General features: G+C 47.1%; 2 protein-coding genes across 5 annotated transcripts in view; one reads left to right on the forward strand and one right to left on the reverse strand.

Annotated features, from left to right (window-relative positions):
* Positions 1-333: 333 nt before the first annotated feature.
* On the reverse strand, positions 334-10311 carry LOC126527177 (inositol hexakisphosphate kinase 1-like). Of its 3 annotated transcripts, none has more exons than XM_050174929.2 (8): positions 10245-10311; positions 9510-9652; positions 8315-8441; positions 8026-8176; positions 7091-7263; positions 6162-6337; positions 4752-4919; positions 334-3745 (listed from the first exon to the last, which is right to left on the reverse strand). In XM_050174929.2, the coding sequence occupies exons 2-8, from the start codon at positions 9567-9569 to the stop codon at positions 3377-3379; spliced, it is 1224 nt and encodes a 407-aa protein (XP_050030886.1). In that variant the 5' UTR covers positions 9570-9652; positions 10245-10311; the 3' UTR covers positions 334-3376. The 3 variants fall into 3 exon arrangements, with proteins under 3 accessions (XP_050030886.1, XP_050030885.1, XP_050030887.1); XM_050174928.2 differs by lacking the exon at positions 10245-10311 and adding an exon at positions 10151-10238; XM_050174930.2 differs by lacking the exon at positions 10245-10311 and adding an exon at positions 9960-10238.
* Positions 10312-11257: 946 nt separating this feature from the next.
* Aps (diphosphoinositol polyphosphate phosphohydrolase 1 Aps) overlaps positions 11258-25370 on the forward strand; it is a 69688-nt gene continuing 55575 nt past the window's right edge. Inside the window, exon 1 of one of the 2 annotated variants that reach the window (XM_050174951.3) lies at positions 11258-11578. In XM_050174951.3, coding sequence (XP_050030908.1) covers positions 11486-11578 — 93 coding nt within the window. In that variant the 5' untranslated portion in view covers positions 11258-11485. The remainder of the gene's footprint in view (positions 11579-25370) is intronic. The other variant, XM_050174952.3, reaches the window with a different exon arrangement.

A 25370-nucleotide genomic window follows, 5' to 3' on the forward strand; every position in this document is an offset into this window, starting at 1 on the left:
TCTGCAACTGGCTACTGGCACCATATGTACTATATTGCTAACCTAGGAGTGTGCGAACACGTTCCTCTGTGTACACCAACCACGGAAAACAGTAGGTTCAAGGATGCCGCAATTAGCATGTTGCATATAAATTTTATTACATTACATTCCCGTCTTCTGGACACTGGGCCTTTATTACTGCGATTAATAATTGTTATTCCCTACTGTATTTTGTTGGACCATCCTGACCACTTGCCTTTGTAATGACCACTTGCCTTTACCTCGATGGTACAGTTACTAAATAATGTGCACGACTGATGCAAAGACAAGGAAGCACACAACATTGCACATTGCTGCATGCATAAACATTTTATTCCTTACAAAGTAGACGTACATATTAAAATACAACAAGCAACAGACATATTCTCTTTTCATTTTGTGTATCAACAACCTTAAAGAACATGCTACACCTCAACCCGTCGCTTCCTAGAATGTTGCCAAAAAAGGTTAAAAAGAGAGAATGGCATGAAACACACCACCTCTCTTCCGCCAACATTGGCGTGATGGCAAGTGATTGACAAGTGACACGTCGAATTATTACCGTGCCCTAAAAAAAACAGCGCAGAGACAACTTGCCACATGACTGAAAAAAGTATGCGTCGCTCCTTCATTGATGTCTATACAAATCACTAGAAAGATACACGTCTATCTATGCAGCTAAGATCTGTATTGTCAAACAAACAACACACACGCTAAAAAAAAAAGTGTCATCACAAATTCACCTTACAAGAAAAAAAAATTCAAGGTGCTTCATACACATGAGAGAGAATGCGCTCTCTGAAAGACTACAATACGACAACACATACTTGAAGAATTTGCTTGAGCACTGCCGACTTTCATTTCACCGGGCACTGCATACGTGAGCTAAAAAAAACCAAAAAAGTGTTAGTCGCTGAGCAAATGAAGTGCGTCTGGGGAGCTCTGAAGAAATGTCTAGGGATTCTAGCAACTTGCCTGCGGTTCACAACCTTCAAAGGTTCATATGCAGCAAAGAACGCACATGACTGACAAAGGGACAGCGCATGCAAGAAAAGCTGCCACACAGGCCTGCAGCTCTGTCGGTAAGAGTGACATTCAACAAAACCTTCAAAACGTTTGTAAAGTCCAGACCTACTACAAGTGCAAGAAAAACATTGCAATCTTTTTTTTTTTTTTCATTCTTTCTCTCAATGGTCTTCTCTTGTGACAATGGGGAAGAAAAAAGGGTGCGACATTTACACGGCAAGCACACATATTGCTCCAAGTTCAAGAAAACCGATGATGCTTAATGTTGTTTTTTTTTAGGGTCTTTTCTTATATCTTTGCACAAATCCTCCCACATGAAAGATAACCTGACATGTCATTACAGAAAAAAAGCTCCCAGACGACACCAGCGCCTAAGCCAGAAACAAAAGTTCTGAAGCCACAGAAGTAGAGAAAAATGCAAACATTCTCGCAGTCAATGAAAACATCATGGAGTTGGGTAGTACTTCAATTTGGCCAAATCAATGCGCCATTCATTCCATGTTTCAATCCAAGGCAGCGAGCATTATCTATTTTCCTTTGTAACACCAGTCCGTAAACTCGTACAGTGCAAAGCTGCTGTTCCGGTACCCTTTAGTAATATGTTTGGTTATGGGTGAGAAATGGATGCATCATGCTTGCACACATGAACAATTGAAGTCAGTTTGAATGTCGGGCTACAGGAAATTATTTTTGATCAGACGTTCTTGGAGTGTGAAAGGCTGTACTCGTACATCCGAGCATTAGCGCTACGAGAAATGTGGTGGTGAAATAATGGTCCTGGATACCTTGAGAATGCAGGTGCAGTGAACCGATGAGAAAGAAAAGGCTGTCGAACGGCGTTCAAAGCAAGCAGAGGTGACATGGCACAACAAACGCGCCTTTCCTACACAACTCCAGGAAATGCATTTGCCGCCTTAGTGGCAATCAAGGGCAGTTGAGTGTTGGCAGCAGCAAGTCGAAAGGCTGCCCCGAATCTTGTACCATTAACAGACTGGCTTGCAAAAAGAAAAAAAAAAGGCCTCCAATGTGCAAGAGAAAACAAAGCTGGAACTCCTGTGTGACTGTGCAATGAAGTAAGCAAAACTAATGAGTCAGATGTTGAAGGATGGGAAAAAAAAATATGTTGCGTACTGATGTCATGGCTGCACATCTCTGAAGCTGTTGTATAGCAGTAAACCACCGGGGAAAGTCGCTCTCATTACTACCAGTGCTTGCGGTACTGTGCACGCTACAATACTGCCCTTGGAAGCAAACAAGCGACCAATATGGAATGACTAAAAGTATCTGTACTGACAAGCGTCTATTAGCCACCTTAAAAGCTGCTGCGCTAGCATCTTCAGCCACGTTCCACACCTCAGTCCTTGGTCAGAATGATCGTGTGCCACTTGACACGGCGCCTAGTTTTGCACACTTATATAGGATCTCCAAAAAAGAAAACAATGGCCACTATGTGGCCCTTCATTTACCAATGCTTCTCGGGCAAACAGCCCATGCCGTGATCGGTATTTCATCATTGTCTTGCTTTGCACAATCTGATGCCTACAGTGCTCTTCTACAAGGTTCTTAAGCAGTAGGCTTACTGATTCAATGCCAGCATTTATCTTGCTGTGGCTAAAGGGAACTGCAACTGCCTCTCCAAATGTGCTGTTAGATGTGATGAAGAAATACCAATGCCCTGCCTCATCTCTTACCATTCCTCCGCATGTTACTGGAGATGCGACACGTCAGGACACCACAAGCTTAGAATCAAGTTCATACAACTCACTTCTGAAGCTTCACGTCCTGCAGTCCACATGAACGCTGTGTTTCAGCCAGTTACAATGGCATGTCGTGGTCATGTTACCAGACAGTCTCTGCATGCAAATGATGCATGAGCAAGGTGAGACCGAGTCAGTGTGAGTGTGACCAAAATGGCATTGTTCATGCAATTTGCGAATCCCGAGTTCTTCCCCATTTGTTGCACCTTTCATTTCAACCTTGGGGAGCAGTTGCCTTCAAAGCTTTAGTGCTCGGGGCACATTCAGGAAAAGTCAAAATCACCCGCATCTGTGAAAAAAGCAGCTGGCAACCATTGGCAAGCCCATCCATCAAACATTGTTTGCGGTATGCAAACTCCTATGCAAACCACCCCTTGGCAAAACCCAAGCTGTCTAACTTCGATTCATTTGTTCCAACAGCTTTAAGCTGACTACTCGGCTGAGCCACTTGTAATTTCACACGGCAGCGATTCTTCCATCATGCCACTACCGCACAGCGCCAGTGCCAGGTATCTCTTGCCGGAACCAGCCCCCGGGGCTTGGCCGTCCCGGTTACTCTCGGTTGTGCAATCGTCTCAGTTGTTGGTTGCTCTCGCAGCCACTTCGATCTTTCCAGAAGCGTTGTCACACTTCAACTGAAGGCTTTCCGTGGCGGCACTCAGGTTGTCCTGCTTCAAGATTTGCAGCTGAGTTACGAGGTTCCTCAGGCCAAAGAGGTAACCCTCATCTGGCCCTTTGTCCTTTGGGTTGTACACTGAGTGGGCAAAGTCAATCATCCTGATGTCCACCGGAGGCGGCGGCTGCTTCTTGGTAAAGACGCTCTCTTTGGGTGGTGGTGGTGGCGCCTCGCTGCAGTCGTTTGAGTTCCCGTCGGGCCCTTTGCCCTCGTACAGGATCAGAAGCGAGCTCGTGTAGAAACGAAAGGACTCCAGCTGCTCTATTGCCTGCACAACAAAAGGCCACAGTGAGTCTTGGTTAAGAATACGAGCTTCAGTGGATGGTGAAGTACTAAACATCCTTGATGAGCAACACAGGAGGGGGACACGCTCAAACTTGCATTCAAGATAGTGTGGCAGCTCACATCAATTGTTTAAAGAATTATACGTTTAATGGGACAGCCCAATATGTCATGTTGAAATAGCAAAAGGATTTGCTGCACAACAAGGACATAAATGCAGGAAGAGCACAGCACAGCAACAAATTACCTAACTAGTGTGTTCAAACATGACATGTGGGCACCAACTAACTCAAAGAGATGTTAGCCAAATGTACACTACGTTGCAAGTAACTGTTCCCACAAAACAAATTTTGGTGATCAACTCTCAATAAAGTTTGCCACTAAAATGTAAAGATGGACAACAAATTGTTATTTCTCGATTGCTTTCACTGATTGCTAATATATGCAAATCTCGCATTTATTAGAACTGAATATGCCATCAACAAGGTCTTACGCTCATTACTATAGGTACTCAAATTACTACATTGTAGAGACTAGAAGGACTGCAGATCAGCAGCCAGCAGGAGCAGCTCAGATTAAAGCTGCATTTTTCCTTTGACGAGCATCCACAGCTGCACTCATGACTTCTCAGTGACTAGAGTGATACCCACTTATTTCGGCTACAGAAACTCAAAGGGACACTAATCGAAAACTGGTCTCACACCACTTGTTGTAGACTATGGTGCCTCTCCTGCGACAGCACTGGCCGATCGACAGAGAGCATCACCGAGGGAGGTCACATGGAGATTACGTTACAGCGTCCATTTTGGGGCGAGGGAGGTTCCAATTGAGCAGCAGTCGTGGGACCTTCCAGAGAAATTTTCTATGCAACCAAGCGACATACTGGCATACAGAAAACGTTGATAGAGTTATAGAAAAATAATCTAGCAATCTAGCTAGACTCAATAATTTCGTTTAGAGTGCCTTCAATGACAGTGTGTAGGCACACTGACCTCTGTGAGTGATTGGAGCCGGTCAATGAGGGGCAGCAGGATGTCGAAGCGGAAGCGGATGCCATCGTGAAGGAAGTGGTACAGGGTCTGCCGGAAGCCTTCCACGTTAAGTGACCGGCCAAAATACTTGTTGTGGCACTTGTAATAGCCAAGGTTCTGTTGGTACACCTGGAGAAGATGCAATGAGCAAGAATAATGCGAAAAGTTACCTACTACAACTCTTTTGCGGAACCCAGCTCTTTCTTGCTTCAAATGTATTGTGCTGGAGACTGGCGATTCTAGGCACAAGACGCCTTACACGCGTTGACCATGCACATAAGTACTGCAAGGGCAACACACAAATTGGGGCTGGTCTGGTAGTTTCAGGATCAAAATAACGAAAGCTTGGGCCCATAGATATGTAAATGTAACCATTGTTGGTGGCCTGATCAACACACACATGCCCAACCCCATAACCCTAGTGCACAACTCCGATAGCTTGGATGGCCACAGAACAAGTTCTCTCACGTAGAATGTTAACGACAACGTGCCGCTTTAAGTCCGCTTACAAAAGCACATTCAAGCAATAAGTTATTTTGTAAGTTAATACCTAAAATAAGTCGCGCCATGTGTTTGCAGCCCTCCAGAGAATTGCATGCGTCACAGGATGAACTAGCAAAGTGGATAGTATAGGTGTGGGCTTCCATCCTGTTTGGAATTGTTTGATAAATGCAGAATATCAAATGCACTATGGACTGCACGAAGGACGACGTGGTGGTTCTTAAAAGACAGTGATAAAGTGCCTTCTAAGAGTGATGAGAATGGGCATAAAGTAAATAAAGTTCCATTCTGTGAGGTAAAGCCCACTGCTTTAGACTTTTTTTACTGTCAGGATTGGAGGCACGCTGCATTTTTCTTTCTAGAAAAGTGTGTGTTTGATTTCAACTTTGTTTAGGACCTTTTATGTCCTTTCTACATTAGTTTCATAGTTTAAAATTATAAAAAGGGGGTGTACCATGTTCTATTCTTACGCGTGCTGGAATAGGACAAATACGGCCAAATAAATCATCAGTGTGTTTAGACATTTTTCCTGCCTTTTGATTAATTCAATCTGTCAGGTAATTTAACTGGTCGGTCCTAAAAAGGTCAAATCAACAGAAGTTGACTCTACTTTAAAGAATGTGCCATTACTTATTTTTGCACCCTTTATTAAGCATCGCACATCAAGTAGAAATAAGTATGCTTGCTTTGAAGATGCAATGAAACGCAGTTGCAGTAAATTTTAGCATAGCCAAAATATGAACACATGAACAGGCACTAGCATGTCATACTTGAGGGAATATCAGTCCCATGCCATCCTTTCATGATATGCATAGACTAGGTATATACTGCAAGAAACCAAAAAGAAAATGGCATGTTCTTCTTGCTGACCTGCATGCCGCAAATCCGGAGCCCGAGAGGACTCGAAGTCGTGGCGGCCGTCTTGGCGTCGAGGCTTCGGCGCTTCTCTTCAGAAGCGTCGTCTGCATACTGCCGAGTGCCCATCTTCAGGTCCAGGATACAGGGAAACGTGTAGCGGGCGGTCAAGTTTTCCAACAGCAGGAACTCTGGTGGCAGAGAAAGTTTGTGAAGAAGTCTGCTCAATCGCCTCTTTTTGGAAAAGTATTAAAGCAAGGACTCTGCCACAAAACAGTGCAAATAATGAAGGCACACCAGCTTTTCTCAATAAATCCCCTTCCTCTGATATAAAACACATTTCATTACATGCCATCAGGCAACCAAATCATTACACCTGCTCGCAGCATCTCTCGTCTGAGCCAAAATAGGCGAACAACACCACATCCAAGCATTCTCGTTTCTTATAAATAGTCAGAGATTGGAATGCACTTCCTTCTGAAGGAACTATAATCAATGACCTCTAATGCTGCAAATCTGACATTGAAAATCACCAACCAGGTCTTGTAATCCAACTTTGATGCCTCAAGACACCAGGACCTCATGCCAGTAATCATTTATAAGATTGTTTTGGTGTCATACACTATAACAAATAATTTAGAACTCTTGGTGCTAATCTTCGCTCCTAAGAATATTTATTTATTTTGTATCCCTTTCTTTAACACTTTGTGCTCACTACTTCACTGTCAAGAATACTATGCGACACTGATAGGCTCATGCTTTTTGTGACCTGAAAGTATCGGGCCTGCAGCATTAAGGAAAGGAAAGGCATGCAATATAGATGCCTATTATTGTTTGAGGACAAGACAAGTCCAAAAGGGTGCAAGCTCTTCTTAAGAATGTAGAGAATCGCGGAGAATTCGCACGAATGCAGATCACTGGAGGATGAACACTATTTTGCATACCTCTGGGGCTTCCGGAGGATGACAGGAATCGCTTAATCTGCAAGTTATGGCACCGCACGATCCATGGGTTGTGCGTGGTGAAGCTGTCCTTGCTGTCGTCCTCCTCAAACAACTGCGTACCATCTGTGAGCACCGGCTCAATCTCGACGCTGCCAGCCTTCTGCCAGCGCATCCTGCATTGACAAATAATTTTCAAATGGCCTTCTGTAGGCAGCTCTTGAAGTCTGTTAGCTCGCTGCAATGTTTGTCCTTGTAGAACAGTGTTAGCATGTAATACTTCCTCACTTTGCAAAGGATATTTGGGAGACCTGAAACATAATTGCACTTGGCTAAGCAAACACCAACTACCTAACCTAAGCATACACAGACACACACAATAAGTAGTCGTAGACAAAGCACACAAGAAAAACTACTTGGCAAACTGAAGCTGCACTTTCTTACGCATCTGTCATTCAAGTATTGGTTGGCCAGGCGCTGCTGGCTTCAACAAAATAAAACAAGGGGGTGAACAGTGCCGAGGTAAGAGAAGCCTCACTTAGGGGCCAAAATTTCAACAAGGGAACTTGATGAAGACAATCTCTGTGTCGACACACTGGCTCCAACTTCTGGCTTCTCTTACTTGGTCACGGTTACAATCACTCCAATTCTTTATCTCCCTGTAAAGCTCTATTTTGTTTGAAATGAAATGATGGGATTTAACAAACCAAAGCACCACAAAAGCTACAAGGAGCGTCATTACGGGGGGAGGGTATTGAAGGGCTCTAATTACGACCACTTGAAGTACTTTATTGTACACCTAAATCAAAGTACACGACTGTTCTTGCATTCCGCTGTTGGGGCTGGGAATCACACCCATGTTTTGCACTCAACAGCTCAATGCCACAGCCACAATACCACCATATGCGTCGTGTCTGAACAAGGCGGGTAAAGTGTACCTGTACTTTCTGGCTTTGAGGCTCGTGATGCTTTCTGTGCCCTTGATGTTATGACTAGAAGCACAGCCATTCTTAAGGGGGTCGTACGAGGGATGCGCTGTCAGCGTCAGGTAGCCGTCGGGGTCCTCCAGCAACGCTACTTCGACGACGCCTACAAAAGCGCATAGCAACAGGGTTAGGGAGAGAGATTAATTGTGGGCAATGAAAAGAGATTGCAGGCTCATAGACAGAATGAAGAGAAGGGAGGAGAAGGGTTTATGCCTGCAAGATACAGGCAGAAGCTGCTTACCTTTGTATTCGGATGTGAATGGCTTAAGAACATCCGGAAGGTTTTCATAAAATTTAAGTTCTTGCAGTATGAGAGGCTTGCAGAGTGTTAACTCGTCAAGACACAGCATGGATGACCGTCCTCCGACCTGAAATCATGTGCAGAGCGGAATCTGTTTCAATCAATCAGAAATGTTATTAGCACTGAATAAGTTACACGTTTATGTCAGCCTAGCTTGGCCTATAGATAGGAGGCTATCAACAGGATCTCAAATGTATTAACACAGTAGCAGATTTGAAAATGTTGCCTACCCACAATATTTCAATCTGATTGTGGACCAAATCAGAGAGAGCACAAATATTTTCACTGCAATCCTTTAAGAAACCTGAGAATTAAAGTAATGTAGCTTGCAAGTCGCGTTTTGCACTGAAAATTAACATGGGCGAGTACGCACGCTTCTTGTTCATAAACTTTCAGATTTCATTCTGCTGCCATATGTGTGTTGAGTATGTTACGATCGCCCAGTAAAACTTTAGCTGTGTGGATACAAGTGCTTTTTCTCAATATTCCTATGAAGGCCATAAAGGTGTGTGCTGGATTACATTAACGATGCTTGCTGGGAAAGCCTGTTCATGATAACAAAATGATACATCCGAGTAGAAAATTATGCAACGTGGGCAGACAGAGAAGCGGAGATGACAACCATTGCACTCGCAACTCTTACGCAAGTTACAAGCTGTAAATAAATGTCCTGCCCATTTTTCTTCTTTTTGTGAGACATTATTTTCTGTGCTGACTTACTGTTGTAAGTACTACTCTTAACTTCCACTGGATTTTTCACAAAAACCAATTGGAAACACTGAGCATCTCTGATATATGTCCTTTCATTATCAAGCTTTTGCAGCCCTAATGACTTCCATGCAAAATTTGCCTCGTCACTACATCAAGACTTTTGTTTGCTTCTTACACAACTTGCTTTCTCTTACAAGTTACAACGACACGAGATGGTACAATCCAAAAGAAATGTGCAGCCTATTCCTCTTTTAAAACCTACGAGTAAGCGCAACACTTGCAAATTAGCAAGCTATCCACAATCGATCTCATCAGCGCTAAAATGAGTGCGGTGTTCACATTTAGACACAAATGCGGCCTATTCTTCGACTACCACTACAAGCCGCTCAGACTGGTTGCGTATTCCTTCAGCCAAATGCCTCACCTGGTGGATGTAAGGTTCCAAGACCACATTTTCGCACTTTCCTCCGGATTCGGCAGCCATGGGTCATCGCGTTTATTCTGCGGGCTGCAGTGTGACGGGACGATTACTCCGGGCCTCCGCTGTCATCCCGGCGTTCAACAGTTCTGCGTGGCGTGAAAGATACAGACAGGGCCGTTGTTTTGAATGACCCTCGCCGTAAAGATACAGCGACTATCTAGAAAAGACTGCGCGGCGAGGCTCCTCAATTTCTGTGTCATTTAGAAACAACTGAGAAGAGGGTAAAGAATAAATGTGAGAATCGGATGCAATCTGCACTAAAGCGTGCCCCTGACAGCAGCTAGCTTTCGGTATTGAGGTGCGCTAAGAAAAAAAAAGTTGCTGCTAGCGATGACACTAGGTAGCAAGATCATTTACGCGATAGAAGCATTTAATCGATGAACGCAATCCCACCGGTAAGGTCGAGATGTTGGCGTCTGAGCTCTGATAGCGATTGCTAGGTGGGAGTTCCAAGGCCATTATTTCATGGGTAGACGACGCCGGCCGCGAGTCGACGAGGCTGATCACGACATCAAGTCCGTATCACCGCTCGCCAGCTCTGAACGCGGCAACTAGGAGCTGTGGTACACGCATGACACTCTTACCAGAGGAATCGGGGAGTCCTTGCACAGCCAGACACAAGAAAACGAAAGGAAATTAAAAGTGAAATGAATCGGTTTAGCACTACTCAAAACATACCGCAGGAAATTTTGGTGTTTTCATACTTCGATAGAGGGCTCTACAGGCAATTGCGGCGCCTCTGGCGCTCTGCTGAAGCAGTTGCCATGCGGAACGCAAAAAAATGAATCACGTTCGCTGAAATGTCATGGACTGTATTATGCTTACAGTTATAAAATATTGCCTTAAAATTATGCTTATAAAATTAAATGTATTTATCTATGGACATTGCCAATTAGTCATTACACAGAATAAAAATTGTATACTCAATAATGTGGTCGATAAAGCCCCATAAGAAGCGTAATATTTATTACATGTTATTAAAATAGGTGATAGCCTTCATTTGCGTTTATGAAGCGCCGATACGGTGATGCGTACGCAAAGCAACGTGCGGTGACAACCGAAACCGAAATCTACGACTTTAATGAGCTGATAGAACGCGCAAGTTTGTTCGAAGAGGTCTAACGGCAATCGGTAGAAAAGGACAAGGGCATTTTCCAGAGAGACCATATTGACTTTGACTATCGTGACAACGGAAAAGATGGCGACATTTTTCCGGATGTAGAATGAATGAGACGGAAAAGTTAAACTACGGCAGCTTTCTGCGCATAAATACGAAAGACGTATAGGGTGCGTTCGATTCGTCGTGCAGCGAGCGTATGTTGGTGCTGTTCACCGACGTACAACTGACGAGTGTGGAGGAAGGGTACCGGTTGGCCATCGATAAGTGGCAGAGCGATATGCCGCAGCCCAACGTCACTTGATAAGTCTGCTGATGCGAAGGTTCGATTTGATAAGCGAGGTCACCAAATGAAACAAAAAAAAATCCGCTCACAAGTTATTGCTGTACGTTCGGCGAAATGTTTCAACGTTGCGGCAATTACTTACGCAAACATATATCAAGTATGGGTTGTTTACAAAATGCGCATTGCTTCTAATTTTTCAAACTCAAGCTCCTTTTTTTTTTTTTAGCTACGCAACTACGGCAACAACTAACCGCAACCATTTACGCGGGCGCGAGGGGGCCGATTGTGACGTCACGGAGCAGAAACTTTTGCCGCGGAACTTGGCGCACCGCGGGGCGCTGAATCGAAGCCGACCCGAGTCTCAAAAATGGCCGTGGAGCGAATCGAGGCGAGAGCATCGCTCGGGAAGGTTGCGTGCCGCTTCTGCGAGACCTCACAGCGATGAAATCGTAGGCAGCTGCTCCGCTCAGCACCTTGCGTTCTCCGAGTGCTCGGCCCGTTCCTCGGCGACGAAGCATGAAAGAGAAGCCCAACTCGACTCGCACGTATGACGGGGACGGCTTTCGGCGACGAGCGGCCTGTCTGTGCGTACGCAAGGATGAAAGCGAGGTGAGAGTCTTTCGGACCCCGTGCATTCGCATGGATCTTCGCGACTGGCGTTAACAAACTCACGTGCTGCGCGACCTTCGCACGGCACCTGTCACGCTCGCTGGCCGAGGAAATTTGCGCAGCAGTGAATCCTGTGTTCGCTTTGCAGCGACTCGGGCGCCTTTGCGCCGCGAGAAGGGCTCCCGTTTCGAGACATAGACGCCCCGCGAACGGAGGAGAGACGGGTTGAAGAAAACTAAAAGCGGAGGAAACATAAGATGGAGACAGGAGTCGAGGATGTGCGTAAAGTTCGTCGGACATGCTCCAAATGCCGTTCGTCTAGCGTGGCGTCGGCGGAGCTGTCGCGCTCCGCAGCTATATATAATTTTTTTTTGTTCGCCGATTTCTTTCGTTTACTTCATTTCGTTGAGCGATCGTCGTGGGGCGACCTTGCTGCCCCAGCGGTTCAATAGTCAATCGAGCGTGCCAGCGCATTCGTCTCCGGCGCGACAGCGTACGCGAGTTTCTTGCTGATTTTCTTTAAAAAAATTTTTCCCTAGCCTATGTGTCGGGCTTTGAACGAGATTTAAGTGTGCAGCAGTTTTTCTTCTGAGCGCTAACGGCTCTTTCGTCAACAAAAAGAGAATCAAAAGAAAGAAATTCGACCACGGTAGGAGGTTGCTTTCGTTAATCGGCTCAGCACGCTGTGCGTCCTCATGCTCGTGTCAAACGGATTTGTGTATGTGCGTGTGTTGTAGTATACGTGTACAGCGCATCGCCGCAACGTAGATGAATACAAGCGTGCGAAGACTAGAATAGATGGCGTCGCTCGTTTTCGGCTGTTTTTTGTTTTGTGTTTTCCTTAGTTTTTCTCGACTTTCTGGCGGGCGGCTAGGCAGCCAGAACTGTCGAAACGACGCGAAAAAAAAAAATGATAGCGCGATCGCGCTATGGGGGCTGCTGGAAGAGCCAGCGCGGCTCCATCTCCGCTCCTCATTCTGACTTTGATTAATCGGTGTGTTAGCACGTGAGACAAGACAGACAGCCAGAGGCGTCGTGCATTCTCCTCCTCTCCTTTATTTTGTCACTTCTCTCTTTATCTTGATCACGCATCGCCGGGTTGTGTACCGCGTGATATGCTGGCGACTTGTGGCGTACGTAGTACTTATATGAGCACTTTCCGCGGGCGTCGCTCTAGCGAGGAGATCGCGTGCGGCGCCGGATAGATCTGGAATGGGCCAGCCGAAGCAGACACCGGAAACTTGTTGCCGTAGTTCTCAGCTTCTCAAAAAAAAAAAAAAATAAAGAAAGAAGGCGGGGCTTCAGCGCTTGTTCTATGCGTGTTGTTCAGAGCCCGCAGCAATAGACTCACGCGAATACAGCTGAATTAGCGCCGCATTTGTTTATCGCGTCGTTTCTGCCTTTTCCGTGCACGGCGTTTAAAACGGTGCTTGATAAACCCGTCGAGTGAAAGAAGGTGCGCTTCCACCGAGCGTCGCCTTTATTGAGTCCTTTTTATTTTGGGAATCGGCTCCCTGCAGGCGTTGGAAAAAGTGGGGGAAAGGGGGGGGGGCATGAGAAGCTGCCCGGTTGCTGGTGAGCAGAGACAAATGAGAAAAAACGGCGAAGAATTGAAACAGAAAAGAAAATGTGTTCAGAGCCGTTTAGACCCGCTTAGCGTCGTGTACCCGACGTTGAGCCCCAGCGTGTGGACGCGAAGTTGGCGTTGAAAGAAGATCGCTGTCCCGCCGACCCGTCGCCTGTCGCTGATAATCTCTCGCAGTCTTATTTTCCTATTCGCTGCCTCGAACCCTCCGTCTTCCTGTCACCAGCCGTGTCGTTCTCGTCAAGCTTTGACTTTTTGAAAACTTTGTGGCTAGGCTGGAGAGAAGCACAGCCTGTGTTGGAAATTTGCAAGTCTTTCGTAACGTAACATCATCTGCCGGATATATCGAGTGACTCGTTGCCAACTTCTGGGACACGGCATCAGTGGCGTCAGCAGTGAGATAGAACTTGCCCCCAGCTGGTGTCAACGTTCGTTTGTGTTTGACCCGTTGCTTATAGCTCAGTGGCTGGTGCCCGTCTGCTGCTGAGAACGAGGTCGTTGGTTCGATTCCCAGCCGCTTTGCAACGACTGTGAAATGAAAAAAAAAAAAAAGCAGGTGGCACTGTGGGAATCGATGTAAGCGAAGCTTTCTGTGTTGCTTGTTTTGATTGACGATAATTAGCGGCGATGTTGACGGCGAATGTTTCAATTCTGTAACTTCGAAAATGATTGATTTGACGTTAAAGGTTTACGTTGCGTGCACCACTAGTGTTTATCTGCATAGTACACAGAACACGTAGGGGGAGATGTTTACTTGAGGCGTTGTTGTGCGCCATACTTTATATCCTCTGAAAGGGTTGAACATTTCCATTGCCTCACATGGCACATCGCATCGATGCAGAAGTATTAAACTCAGTGAAACTCAGTGCGTGCCAAAACTAGAATCAGATTATGAGGCACGCCGTAGTGGCGGACTCCGGATTTTGGCTATGTGGCGTTCTTTAACGTGTACCTAAATCTAAATGCACGAGCGCGCTTTTTGATTTTTTTTCGCCCACGTCGAAATGCTGCTGCCCCGGTCGAGATCCAACCCGCGACCTCGAGCAATGCCACAGCCGCAAAGCTACCGCGGCGGGCACAGAAGTGTAGATTTGACGTGTGACCGCTTCGGGCAGTGTCGCTAGATCTTACGGTGCGCTTTAATACGGCTCTGCAACTGCTTAAGTGGTCCTCTTTACAAATTTACATGTTGTTTATTTTGAAGAAATAGCATAAACGTACCGTACCGGACCTTGAACTTAAGTTCATCCAGTTTTCCCGCAACCGCTGTCGTGTCTATAGCAGTAGCGTATCCTTGCCTTCCCGCGTCACCTTTTCCCTATCTTCCCTCCCCCCCCCCTCTATGCGAACTGCGAGTGAAGAGTGGCAAGGCCACCCTTCAGGTCACTCGTACTGCGACAGCGTCGGTTCCTGCCTCCTCTCTACCATTCTGTCTAGCTTCCCTCGGGACTTGCGCGTTAGTAGAAAGGTAAGCGGCTGTAATTTCTGCACTGCTTTTAGTGGCCGGGAGCGGAGGGGATAATTACAGCTGTCAAGAGGCTAATGTGGCGACACCCAGGGAGCTCCAGAGAGCATTGTGCACATTCGACACGTTGCAAAGGTTCAAGCGAGTTTCTGGCGTCGCCTTTCATGTATACACGCCCTCTGAACCGTCTCCTCCCCCCCCCCCCCGTAGCGGTGTGCCAGACAGCAGCAGCAATGGGAAAGTTGCGGGAAGAGGCAAACAAAGCTTCGCTTTAAAACTCTAGACATGTCCTAGACATAGCGAAATATGGTGGCAAGTGTCGGAGCGGCCTAAATAATTTACTATAGTATGCTTGTTTCTACGAACCAGCTGTACCATTGTGGACGACAGTGTCGAATTTCGCCATATTGTTAAATTTTGTAATGGCCGACATTATTGAGCCAATAAGAGAGGCCTCTGGGCCTCTCTCAGCAGTCCTCTGGGCCAATCAGAGCTGACAAGATGGCGCATCAGACGGTGCCCTGAGCAGCACCCCAGTTTCGGCTTCAGTGTACCCAGGAGGTGGGTGCATGCGTTGTAACGTCAGGTGCATTGTCTCGCGCTGCTCGATTTCCGCGATCGCAGCCAGAAGAAACGCACGCAGAACTCTTGTTCATTATATCCTATCATTAGCAACATCATCGTACCTGTTATAGGAACATAGCTACGCAAGGTCAAGTAAAATTTGCTCGTGTCACGAAGTCTCGACAATGTCGACGACACCACGTTGCGGATATCGAGACTAAATGTGGCATCAAATTAAAAATGTTTCCCCAACCTTCATACTCGCTAAATGTGATCTTGCGCGCGAGGGAAGCGTGTGGGAAGGAGTCTGCAACCTCGAATGAATGTGCCGGTATACCCCTTTAAATGTAATTCATTGAGCTGTACGTATCAGTGAGGTATACGCATGTATGATACCAAGAAGGCCGCTTTTCATCGTGAGAATAGGGGTCTTGGTAAACCGGGAAAAAAAATGCAAAAAAGGAAGACGAGAGACCGCCACGATAGCAAAGTTGATATTGTTGTGCTGCATGAGCAGGAGGTCGCAGGTTCGATCCCGACCGCGGCAGTCGCATTCCGATGGGGGCGGAGTGCAAAAAAAATAAATAACGCTCGTAAAATATACATTTTGGTGCACGTTATAAAGAAACCCACGGGGTCGAAATTAATCCCGAGTCTCCCACTACGACGTGCCTTACAATTAGATCGTGATTTTTGTCCCGTAGAGGCTCGGAAGTTAATTTTCAAAACACTCAGAACTAGTGGCGACACGACAAGTTCTCGCACCAGCTGAACGGGACGTCATGGTCTTTTGCTGCGTCTGTTCGGGTCTAGTTCTGAACTGCTTATTCGTAAAGTAAGGACTATACATTACATTCCGAAGGAGCAAAAGACGCACGCTACCAGATTTCGAAAAAGCTTTCCTGTGGCCAAAACGGCCTGAATACGAGAAAATGTATGTTTACTTTGAAACTCGCCGTGACGTCACAATGAGACGTACCGACGCTGAGGTAGAGGTGCGAAATTCGAGACATGGAAGCTTGGCTTGCATTTCCTCCGGTTACGATCGGCATTATTCTGCGAAATGAATGACATGAACAAACTTTTTGAAACATTCTTTATCAGTCCAAAGTGATTTATTATCCGACTTTAGGTTTCCTTTAAATCCGTCGTTTAGATCTTTGTAAATCTCAAAGGTAGCTAATGCGTCAGGTCAGGCATCTAGGGGAAACGCGGGGACGGCGGGAGATGGAAATTCAAGACGACCTAAGACTTACTTGCCTTGAAAAAGACAAGTCCGTCGACTTGTCGAAACGTTGACTGCCGCTTTTACCTTGTTCTCATTTTGCCCATCACGTCGGGTACGTACGTTGAGCGGGCGGGTAGTATTAATGATAATCACGCGCCACTGAGCACGACAGACGTTACAGGGACACTGAAGTGAAACGTTAAATGAGTTTATACTGATAAAGTGTTCTTCCAAAACTGTGTTTTCGGTAATTAACGCGGTGATAGGTCAATTATATTATGACACCAAATGTCACTGTGACGTCACTGATTTAATACGTATCTTTTCTTTTTTTTCGTGTTTCAGCCGTGGTTCTTAAAGAGTTCTTGAATGTTGCCAAGGTCTTAGACTCCGTTTGAAAACAATGTAGCCGATTGGCACTAATGAAAAGATTAACTAGGCCCGAGGAGATGCGGTTAAAAAATACAAGACGTCACGACGGGTTGTTGCGCGAACTTGCCGGCTGCGTCACTGCCCGTCCTTCTTCTTTACGTATTTTATGGCTTCCATACAAAGTCTGTTGTCACGGCAAGAGTAGCTTTCTTTTCTTTTTCCGTAAAAGAGTAACTTACTAATGCGGCTCACGGGATCTTTCTATATATAGTGCCTTTTCTTTAAACATCGTAGGTCGTAGATAACCGACGGCCAGCCTGATTTGATAAGCGAGAACGAATTGGTGGCTCTACGAACTTCGTTTCTTGATGGCTTATTTTGTGTCCGGACGTCCGATAAGGCGCGGGTGCGAGCTGGAGCTTAAGATCGTCCGCGAGCTTCGCGTCCGGCTACTGTCCGACGCGAAAGCGTTGATCCTGTTTATCTTATCCAGCGGAAACGCGATAAAAAAAAGAAAACGCTGTTTTCGGCAGACAGAATCGTGCCCAATAAGGCAGAGGGTCAGCACGCATGGTCTTGTGTCGAGCCTCCAGAGGCCTCGAGTTCTTTGTGCCCATTTTTCTGGAGTTTCGACTTTTTAATAGCGATCTGGGGCTGCTTGAGAGGTAGCTGTGCAAGTGCAGGTTTTGTGCCCAGAAAAGGAAGCGTCTCATTTAATTTCATTTTATTACCTTAAAGGCTCCAATAAATGGAGCGTTACATAGGGGGTGGCAAGAATGAAAATACATAGTCACAATAACAGGAAGATTTTTACATTTTCGATGAACTTCGATGGGCACATAATGACAGCAACGTCGTTAGGAAAGCCGTTCCAGTCTGCAGCTGTGCGAGGGAAAGAAAAGAATTTGAAAATGTGATAGTGCGTGAGCGTGGACGGGCAACCTGTAGCTGATGGCTGGTGCGGTGACATGCGTGTAGGAGGAAGGATATCAGGTGCGATGCGCATAGGGCTATGAAAGAATTTGTGAAATAAAGATAAGCTGGCAGTGCGACGACGGAGTGATAAGGGGGATAATGTGGATGCAGTTTTTAAGGAGGAAACGCTGATATCAAAGGAATAGGACGAGTGGATGAAACGAGCCGTGGAGACGGCTCGCTTCATCTTGCTTCGGCCGGTAGCGGTATAGAGAACGATTTCCAGCATCTCTACCGTCGGGGAGACACCTGTAATTTTCAGGATGTTTGTCAGTCAAGGAAAATTTAGGGACAACAACAGGAAATTTTCACCTCGGTTGCTTTCAATCAGGGGCATATACCGTGGTATGTGGTGTTCATCTCGTGGTGCATGTCACGAAGGAAGCTATGTTTTCTTTCTGCGCATATATGTGATCCTCAAACAACGGTGTCTGCTGCTCGTTTCGCTAGAGAAGAGGTTAAGGACCACGCAACGGGGGAGCGATGGGACGAGAAGCGATAGGCGTAGTAACGCTGATAGAAAGGAAGACTGCAGCGGCGTGGATTAGAAAGCGACCGGATGTAACAGATGTTCTAGCAGGTAAACAATGAGTAATGCAGTTGGGCAGGCTTCGTGATATCTGCCCAACTAGATAACCGATGGACTACACGAGCTTTACGGAAGGGGTGCCAAGAGGGATAGTTCAATCATGAGTGGCAGAGAACAAAGTGGTGTGACGAAATTAGGAAACTTGCAGGCACAACCTGAAATCACCTAGAGCTAGACAGAAGTAATTAGTGATTTCTGGGAGGAGCCTTCGTCATTCAACGGGCTTAAAGGTTGGCGGCTGCTGCTGCTGCTGCTGCTGCTGCTGCTGCTGATGATGATGATGATGATGATGATGATGATGATGATGACGATGACGACGACGACGACGATGATGACGACCACGACGACGCAGACCATATATGGTGGTTGTCCGCGACTTTGCAGAAGGCTGCTTTGAATCAAACTTCGCCCTGGCTGTGAAGGGCGCTTGCGCGACTCCCTGCAGCGCGAGGTGCGCGCTGACATCATGTGAAAAACGAAAGTCGACGAAAGACAACGCGCGCCATCGAGCTGGTGACCGACGAACACGTGTTACCAACGCTGCAAACTACTATGTACCTTAATTATATGGCGCCATTAAACATCATATATTAATTCAATTGTATGGCGCACTTGCATGCACCGTACGGCTGAAGGAACTACAAGGAGAAACAGTGGGTGTGCTTTATTACATGGCGTCGCTTACTGTACGATGCCCTGGAATGTTACTAAGTCGGGTACAGCCTATGCACTGCTGTGCAACGCAAAATATCATTTCTACAGATGCACCGCGCAGTTACGTTCGCCCACTCATGTTACGTCGCTGCGGAGGCGAGCTTCTTTCACTGCCGGCGTCTAACGGAAACTGCGTTTTGAAGCGCAGAAGCGGCACGTGCATGCACGTGCAGTGCGGCTTCGTGAGCCATGCTTGTGCTGAATTAGCTGATCACCAGGTGTGGAATGGAATCCTTCTGGATGTCCCCAACACGACGGGTGATATTTGCGAAAGAGTAATTTTGCGTAACCTGCGTCACTGACATCAGATGTCGTCTTATAAGTGTATGTACCCTTACAGAAATATGTTTATCCTCTATAGAATATCTGCAATAGTGACCATGTAGACCTTTTCGTTTTAGATTTCTTCGCTTTAGGTATGAGGGAACTGTAGGCCATCAGTAAACCATCGCTAATGAAAAGTGTATAGTCTGCCAGCTTACAGGCAACTTAGACTTTCGGTACAGCCAGCGTACGACAGGTGATTAGGGATTTACTGATTCACGTAGTTTAAACATCCCAAAGTGCCTGTGGCACCTTGAGAGACCCCGTATAGTCTGAAGAACTCCTGGTTAATTTTAACCCAATCTGGCAATCTGTAACGCGCACCTGAAGCTCGCGGCACACGAGCCAGAGATCCAATCCCGTTCCGTTCCGAAGACCCTGACAATTTCGCACCAATTCCCAGAATCGTTCCGACTGGCCCCAAGCGGTCCTGCAACTCTGATATGGCGTATAGCACAACGCTGCGGCCGTTGCGACATTCAGTGTTCGCGTGTTGTGTTTGCCCCCGTCGAACGAAGGGCGTCGCACTTGCAGAGGCGGCTTGCTTGTTTTCATTTGCGATTGTCTCCAACCGCTCCCCCCCCCCCCTTCAACCGAGCCCTCTCCCCCCAACGTCCTGTGCTGCCATGGGACTCTGTTAGGAGGGCGAGGGCGAAGCGGGTGGTGAAAGGCGGGCTTTACTGTGGCCTGTTGCCGGGGGGTCATTAGCGGGCGACCGCCGAACGAGAGCGCATTAGCTCTCCTCCGATCCTTGACTCCGGATAGCGGCTGGCGTGGCTTTGCGCGTCGCCCTTCACCTTGAAAGTGCTCACTTTCCTCGCGCGGCCAACTTCCCTCGACCTACCGTACGCACGCACTTCTTACTTCCAATTTGTTTATCAAACGTCATATGTTGACGCAATTTGTTTCTCAAACACCATATGTTGATGCGAGCGTTGCAGGCATCAAAAGTGTATTAGCGACTTTCTTCTGTTGACCGGTGCTTCTAGGGTTTCCCTAAAAAAATTACGGGAGGGAACTCTGGCGCAACGACAGTTAAACTACTGCGGAAATGGTGGGTACTTAAATGAAGTATTGAAGGACTTTGGTATTGCAAAGATGCGTCTAATCTTAGTGATGGTGGTTTCAGGTATTCTTGTGGCGTCATTTATTATGTTTAATTTTTGTATATTAGCAGTGCATTTATTTTTGCTAAAAGCACGAAGGCAACGGGTTTCTGCGTCCAGGTAAAACGATTGCGAATCGTTAAATTTACAATTCACTAGTTTGTTGCAAAGGAGCAATTTGCAAATTCACAAAGTACCTTGAAGAATTTTAGGGAAATGTGTATACCCATCATTCACATGCTAGTTGGAACAGCCATGCTCGTATCTCATGTGGGCACTAAAGCCCCTCCATACACGTTTCCGCCGACCAGGTGGATGTATAGGGGCTTTAAAGCGGCGGTGGCGCGTGGATGGAGGGGCTTTAGTGGGCGCTAGCGCCTGAGTTTCCTGTTGTTAGGTTGGTAAGAAACTAGGCCTACCTGCATCTCATCCTCCTCTCTCTCTCTCTCTCTCTCACACACACACACACACGCACACACACACACACACACACACACCTTTCTACGTTGTTTATCCATCACACATCGTCGTAAGCATCCCGTGTATGCCACGTCTCTGTGGCCCAGACGGCAACGTTGTATTGTTCGATATTTGGAGAGCACGCCGTCGTCGCCGCGATGTAAGCGACGTAACGAGAGGATTGTTTACCAGCGTCAAGTCAACACAGCGCGCGCTTTGACAACGGCGCGACCTGACGAGAGCTCCCGCGGCGCTGAACTGACTGGTGCTATATATAGCGAACGTTTGACCACTGCTCGCTGTTGGAACAATCGTGAGCTAAAGGCAACAATAGTTCAAAGCATTGCGAATCGAAGCATATACGCCCAGCCCACTGCAGCCCGTTGTATTTTCACGACGCTCGCGTGCCCTGTCGCGCCGGAAATGTCCGCTGGGGCGGCGCCACCTTCCCAGGTATAACAGACGTTACAGCACGGACAACACCAAATCGGACGTCAGTTCATAGCCCAGAATGGTAGTAGAACCGCGGTTGTGATGTGTGTCCAGATTTGTGTACAAAGGGACGCTGTCAAATTTCACGGTGCCAACACGTGCGCGGACTAGAAACAAAGTATATGTAGCGACGGGAGGCGTGAGCTCAGTCGGGACACGGAGCGAAAATCAAGCAGCCACTTTGCGTTCCGACTGCTCACGTGACTCGATCGCATAAAATTGGTTTCGCTAAGTTACACGTCCAGCGCCAGTCCTGTCGCTTCTTTCTTTCTAGCTCGTGTCTCTGTATCGCGCTTTTTTTTTTAATGATCAGTTACACAAGCTCCTCCATATGTCAGTTCTGCTAATGTTCACCGTGCTGTTGAATTCCGTCAACGTGGGCGCTTTGCGTGGGCCCTTTGAGCCAATCAGAGAGGGCATGGCCGTCGTATAGCTGTGAGCTGGCTAATGCGATTGCTGAAATAAGCAATAAAGCTAACCCTCACGCTCGTAAAATAGTCTACCAAATTATTTTTCGTCCTGTATGCGGGCTGTAGCACTTCAACACGAAAATGCTGGAACGTAACAAAGAGCAAAAACACAGCACGACGCACCTCCCTCTCCATAGTCTCGGTTCCTGCTTGTTTACGCCTGCGTTTCTGCACGTTTCGGCGAGACTGCTTTATGTCAGCAGTCGCCTTCGCGCTTCCATGCGCAACGCGAAGGCGAATCAATGCACGGCACTGTCTCTCTCAGACGATTGGCAGTAAAACGTGCAACCTTTCTCTTCGCGTGCTTCCCGACTGGCGACCCTTAAGATTCATATGCCGGGAGGCTCTTCCCGCGACGTTTTATTTGCAGATTTCTGTTTCAATAAAGCAGCCGGTTTCTCTGTCCGTAAAAGGCTGAGCTTCTGCGTTCTCGCGCCCATACACGCGCCCGTGCGTGTGTGTACCCGTGGGCGTGTGTTTCCGGGTATCGATTGGGTGCGCCTTTGTTTGTACGCGGCTGACGGAATACTGCGTCAAACGACTGCAAGCTTACTAAAATGTCAAGGAGCCATCACAGTTTACCGACGTGCAGAGGGGTTTGTCGCTTAAATTAACAGCGATTGGTTAGTATTATTGGGATAAAAAATTTTACGGTAGCATGTAGGCCGTTGCCCTCGGTGTCCGTCGGAGTTATGGTGTTTGCCCGTGCTCGCCGAGGGGTCGAAAAATAATCATAATAAAGAAAAGCTCCCGCGTGGCTTTAGATGATGACGCACCAAATCGTGCAAACCGTGGCGACGCATAATTATGTGCGCATATATCGCGAGTTCGTCTGTCGGCGCGTGCCAGCGCTGCATGCTTCCTACGCGGAAATGACGATGATACTGGTAATGCAGGCGCATTTTCCCAGAATCGAGCGATCGCGTAAACGACAGCGAGTCGAAAGAACATAGGTATTAGCCACAGCAATGACAAATTGTAATAATGATGATAATAATTATTATGAAGACTATCCCGCATCTAGTCCGTAGCATCGCCGTGTTTGTTTGTTTGTTTGTTCGACACTGTCGCGCCACTGTTGGGATTTGTTTTGTGCTTTCGATTGCCAATTACGTGCTGGTCACACCAGCATTTTCCAGCCATATAGTGTCATTGCCAGCAGCTCATTGGTCGTGGCCTCTGTAGATGGTGATACCGGTCGGGGCGGCCTTCGTGAGTACAGGGAGGAGGCTATATCAGTCACGTAACTGTCTGTGGTATAATATATGTGTACGTGTGTAATTTTAAATAGCTGGTTAAATAATAACTACGAAGTTCAGTCTAATTAAAAACAATAGAAAAATTATTCGAGGCTTCTTCAGATTGCCCCCAACCTTGTCAAGCTGCAAAAAAAAAAAACAGCTTTTAGTTTTTGCCCCAGCGTTCAGTTTTTGTAATTGAGTGAATGCAAAATAAAGATTGATTGATTGATTAATTGATTGATTGAACATCATACAGTTCGTTTCATCCGAATAGCAGGCGTCGCTTCAGTTCAAGGCTTGGCGCTCGATAGCGGGAAACCCTGCTGTCTACTTATAAGGAGTATTAGGTTGGTATACGTTCTGACATTGTATCTAGAGGGTAGAGAGGATGGATGGAACTACACAGGTTAGCGACTATGTGAGTGATCAACGTAATAGTTAACGCGCGTTCCGCTCTATATCGGCGCGTGGCTATGGTGTTAGGCTGCTGAGCACGAGGTCGCGGGATCGAATCCCGGTCACGGCGTCCGCATTTCGATGGGGGCGAAATGCGAAAACACCCGTGTACTTAGATTTATGTGCACGTTAAAGAACCCCAGGTGGTCGAAATTTCCAGAGTTCTCCACTACGGCGTGCCTCATAATCAGAAAGTGGTTTTGGCACGTAAAACCCCATAATTTTTTTTATACCGCCGACCCCTGTTATTTTGGGTAAAGATCATTTAGCGCCAAAGCCATATTCTGGAAAACTTGTGTTGGCTGTCTATGAAAGTCTGCCGCGTTATTTGTTGCTGTTGTTGTTGATTCATTCATCGGTGACTCGCCGCGGTGACTATGGCGTTCTGCTGCTGAGCGCGAGGTCGCAGGTTCGACTCCCAGCCGCGGCGGCCTCATTTAAACGGGGGCGCAATGCAAAAAAATAATAATAAATAAACGCTCGTGTACTTAGACTCACGTGCGCGTTGAAGAACTCCAGCTGGTCGAAATCAATCCAAAGGCCTCGCCCCCCCCCCCCCCCCCTCACCGCCCCACACTACGGCGGCTGTCGTACCCTTACAAGAATACACAGGTTTATTCCATTCAGCCAAGTTTCTCTGCACCACCTGCACCTAGACCCGCGAGATGCAGCTGTGCTCGATTGAACGGGGTGCAAGGCAAGGTCCCGCGAGCTGTGCTGTGCACCCTTGAGCCTTGCAGCGAGTGGGTGCAACCCGGCACACAATAACTGGCGCCACCTGCACTTTTTCGTTTGTGGTGCCGTGCACCTTTTTCTGAATCGAATAGACCTCATGTAATCCAATTGTATCTCAGCAGACCTTCCATTGAAGTCAATATAAAATCGATATAAACACAACATAGTCTCAGTTGTTTGTGTAACGGTGGTTGTGTTCCTTTGGGACTTTGCGCTGAATGAGTCACTGAAATTAATCGTTGATCGACGCTGCGATGACCGACTCTTTGTCGGGACAGCCGCTATGGAAAGGTCCGCGATTGCCTCGCTTTTTTTTTTCTGCGTTTATTTTTTATTCATGATGGCTCCCGTGCGTGACTGATGTCTGTCCATTCGCCACTCCGATAATGGGTGGGTCGGTGAGCGTGTGTAGCTGGCGAGTGCTATAGAACACGCAGCTGTAATGAACGGTCGCGACAGGAGTTGTGGGGGGAGTGTCGGCTCGCGGCGTGTTTCTGTTTGCGGCCAAAAGGCTATAGAGGGCGCCCCATTAAAGAATCACGTGCTCGCCCCGACCTGCCGACAGCATTACGATTGTGTGACGGCTCTCCTCGACTCCGTAATTTCTCTGTCACTAGAAAGAAAAAAAGGAAGGCCGTATCACGAACGGTCTTTTTTCGTGGAATGTGGCCGTGAATGGCGCGCTGCTTCCCTGGCTGACGTCGTAAAGCGATCTCGGGCACGTATAAGGCAGCGTGTTTTCCACACCGAAATCTCTTTGCAACAGTGGGACCGGCGATGACTCAGCGAAAATGGCGCTCGATTAAGGACGGGGTCGGCCGGAAAAGGGAGGCGAAGAAATCGCTCATTAACCTCGCTTTCTCTGTATGGTCACCGGCGTCGAGCGTTTGGCTTGAATCGCGCGCCTTTGCATCAACAGGGCGATTTTTCTTCTTTTTTTTTTTTCTATGCCGGCCGGCCAGTCAGTGCATTTTCACGTCGTCGCAATTATGGTCAGCGTAGACGGAGACATGCTCC

Source organism: Dermacentor andersoni, chromosome 9, assembly GCF_023375885.2.
Source record: "Dermacentor andersoni chromosome 9, qqDerAnde1_hic_scaffold, whole genome shotgun sequence".
NCBI classification, from domain to species: domain Eukaryota; kingdom Metazoa; phylum Arthropoda; class Arachnida; order Ixodida; family Ixodidae; genus Dermacentor; species Dermacentor andersoni.